Genomic DNA, 1,751 nt, shown 5'->3' on the forward strand with positions numbered 1-1,751 from the left:
AAACAGTTTTAAACAAATTATCTCAAAAGTCTTAACGTTGCTTTTATACACGTGTTTTTTTTTCTGTTTTATCATCTTATTTTTTAATTACATCAATCGGATTTTGATATAGTATATTTTATGATATTTATCAATTGTGATTATTGATATCAAGAAGATAATTAATTAGAAAATTTAAAGGAGCAATTTCAAGTTTTAATAAATATATAGACATTTTAATTGTCTGCTTATATCGAGACATTTGTTAAGACTTTGCGATTTGTTGATGGCACAATGCCATCGTATAAGAAATTAATCTTATTGAAATATACATGAATTAGCCACATTGAAATACACTTTTCTGTATACTATATTATTGAATATAATTGTTAAAGATTAAAATATAAAGTAAATTTGGTTGATAACGCAGAAACAATTATACACATAATTAAATAGTAGGTACAATTTGGACAATATGTTTATAGTGAAACAAATTTGCAGTTTAATTTGGATTATAGCTATAGTTTTATCGTAATTGGATGATGCAATTATGTAATGTACGTAGATAGACTGGAAAATATTAAAAGTGATTTATGTAGTGTATGTGAATTGAACAGAATAAATGGATGTATAAAAGATTAGCATGCAATAAAATAGTTATTATTAACAAGATTAAGTATTGACAGTAATGGTTAATTATACAGAACATACATTTAATCAATAACGTTGTTAAAATAACAAATTCATAAACAATTTTTGAAAAGATTTTTATTTACTTACATCTATATGTACATTATTTTTTACTCATTTTCAATGCGTCTTTTTTTATTGTGAAAATAATGACGTAGTTGTTGTAGGCTATCATTGTAGGCTACAATTATTTCGTTCCGCGCTGTGTTACTCTTATTGATCTCAATATTCTTATTATTTATGTAAAGTTTTTTTCTCAACATAAACAAATTTGAAAAAATTGTTTTATATTTATAGTCATTTGCGAGACTTAACATTCATTATTATGTAACTTTCTTCTTATAAGCCTGACGATAAAAGTCATTAAATAGATATATAAAAATTATTATTATTGTTGTGAAGAAATAAGTTAAAGCTTTTGGTGTTCGATAATCCATGATCAATGTTAATATTAGGTAAACTAACATTAAACCAAACTGCACCTGAAATTTAAAAGAAAATGATTAAATTTGATTTGTAGCGATGTTTCCGTGATCTGTTTACTTGATTCAATAAAAGATTAAAATAATAATTTTTTAAACAAATTAAATGAATACTATTTATAACGTTAATGAAAAAGAATAAAAAAAGATAAAATACTTATATTGCTCCCTTAGTTAAAAAATAACAAAACTTAAAAAGTTAAGTTTTCTAGAAAAGAGAGGAAACTATTTTTTTTAACTTGACTGAAAAGTATTAATTAATCAAATTATATTAATAAAAAAAATTCTTAATATGATCAAATATCAATATTGTTATTTTTATTTTACAATTCTTAAAATTATTTTGAATCATTCTTTTTGAGTTAAAACAATTTTGATAAGTTTTTTAAATCATCTAATTTTAGTTGACATTGGATGATATTTTAAATTAAGTTAGTTCATTTTTTATAGGACAAATTCATCATTTATGATAATAACTCGAAAATTACGTTTATTGAATTGTGTCACTTTTAAAGTAAGGAAGCAATAAATAAAATTCTATCATAAAAATATATTATAGACATAATAAATATTATTATAGAGAATAATATAAAAATATAT

General features: G+C 21.6%; 1 protein-coding gene across 1 annotated transcript in view; it reads right to left on the reverse strand.

The window, feature by feature from the left end:
- Positions 1-799: 799 nt before the first annotated feature.
- Positions 800-1,751, reverse strand: part of LOC108749337 (elongation of very long chain fatty acids protein 7) — a 9,818-nt gene continuing 8,866 nt past the window's right edge. Inside the window, exon 7 of the mRNA XM_018487954.1 lies at positions 800-1,151. Within this exon, the coding sequence (XP_018343456.1) occupies positions 993-1,151 (159 nt within the window). The 3' untranslated portion in view covers positions 800-992. The remainder of the gene's footprint in view (positions 1,152-1,751) is intronic.

The sequence above is a fragment of the Trachymyrmex septentrionalis genome, unplaced genomic scaffold (assembly GCF_001594115.1).
Source record: "Trachymyrmex septentrionalis isolate Tsep2-gDNA-1 unplaced genomic scaffold, Tsep1.0 scaffold11, whole genome shotgun sequence".
In the NCBI taxonomy this organism is placed as follows: domain Eukaryota; kingdom Metazoa; phylum Arthropoda; class Insecta; order Hymenoptera; family Formicidae; genus Trachymyrmex; species Trachymyrmex septentrionalis.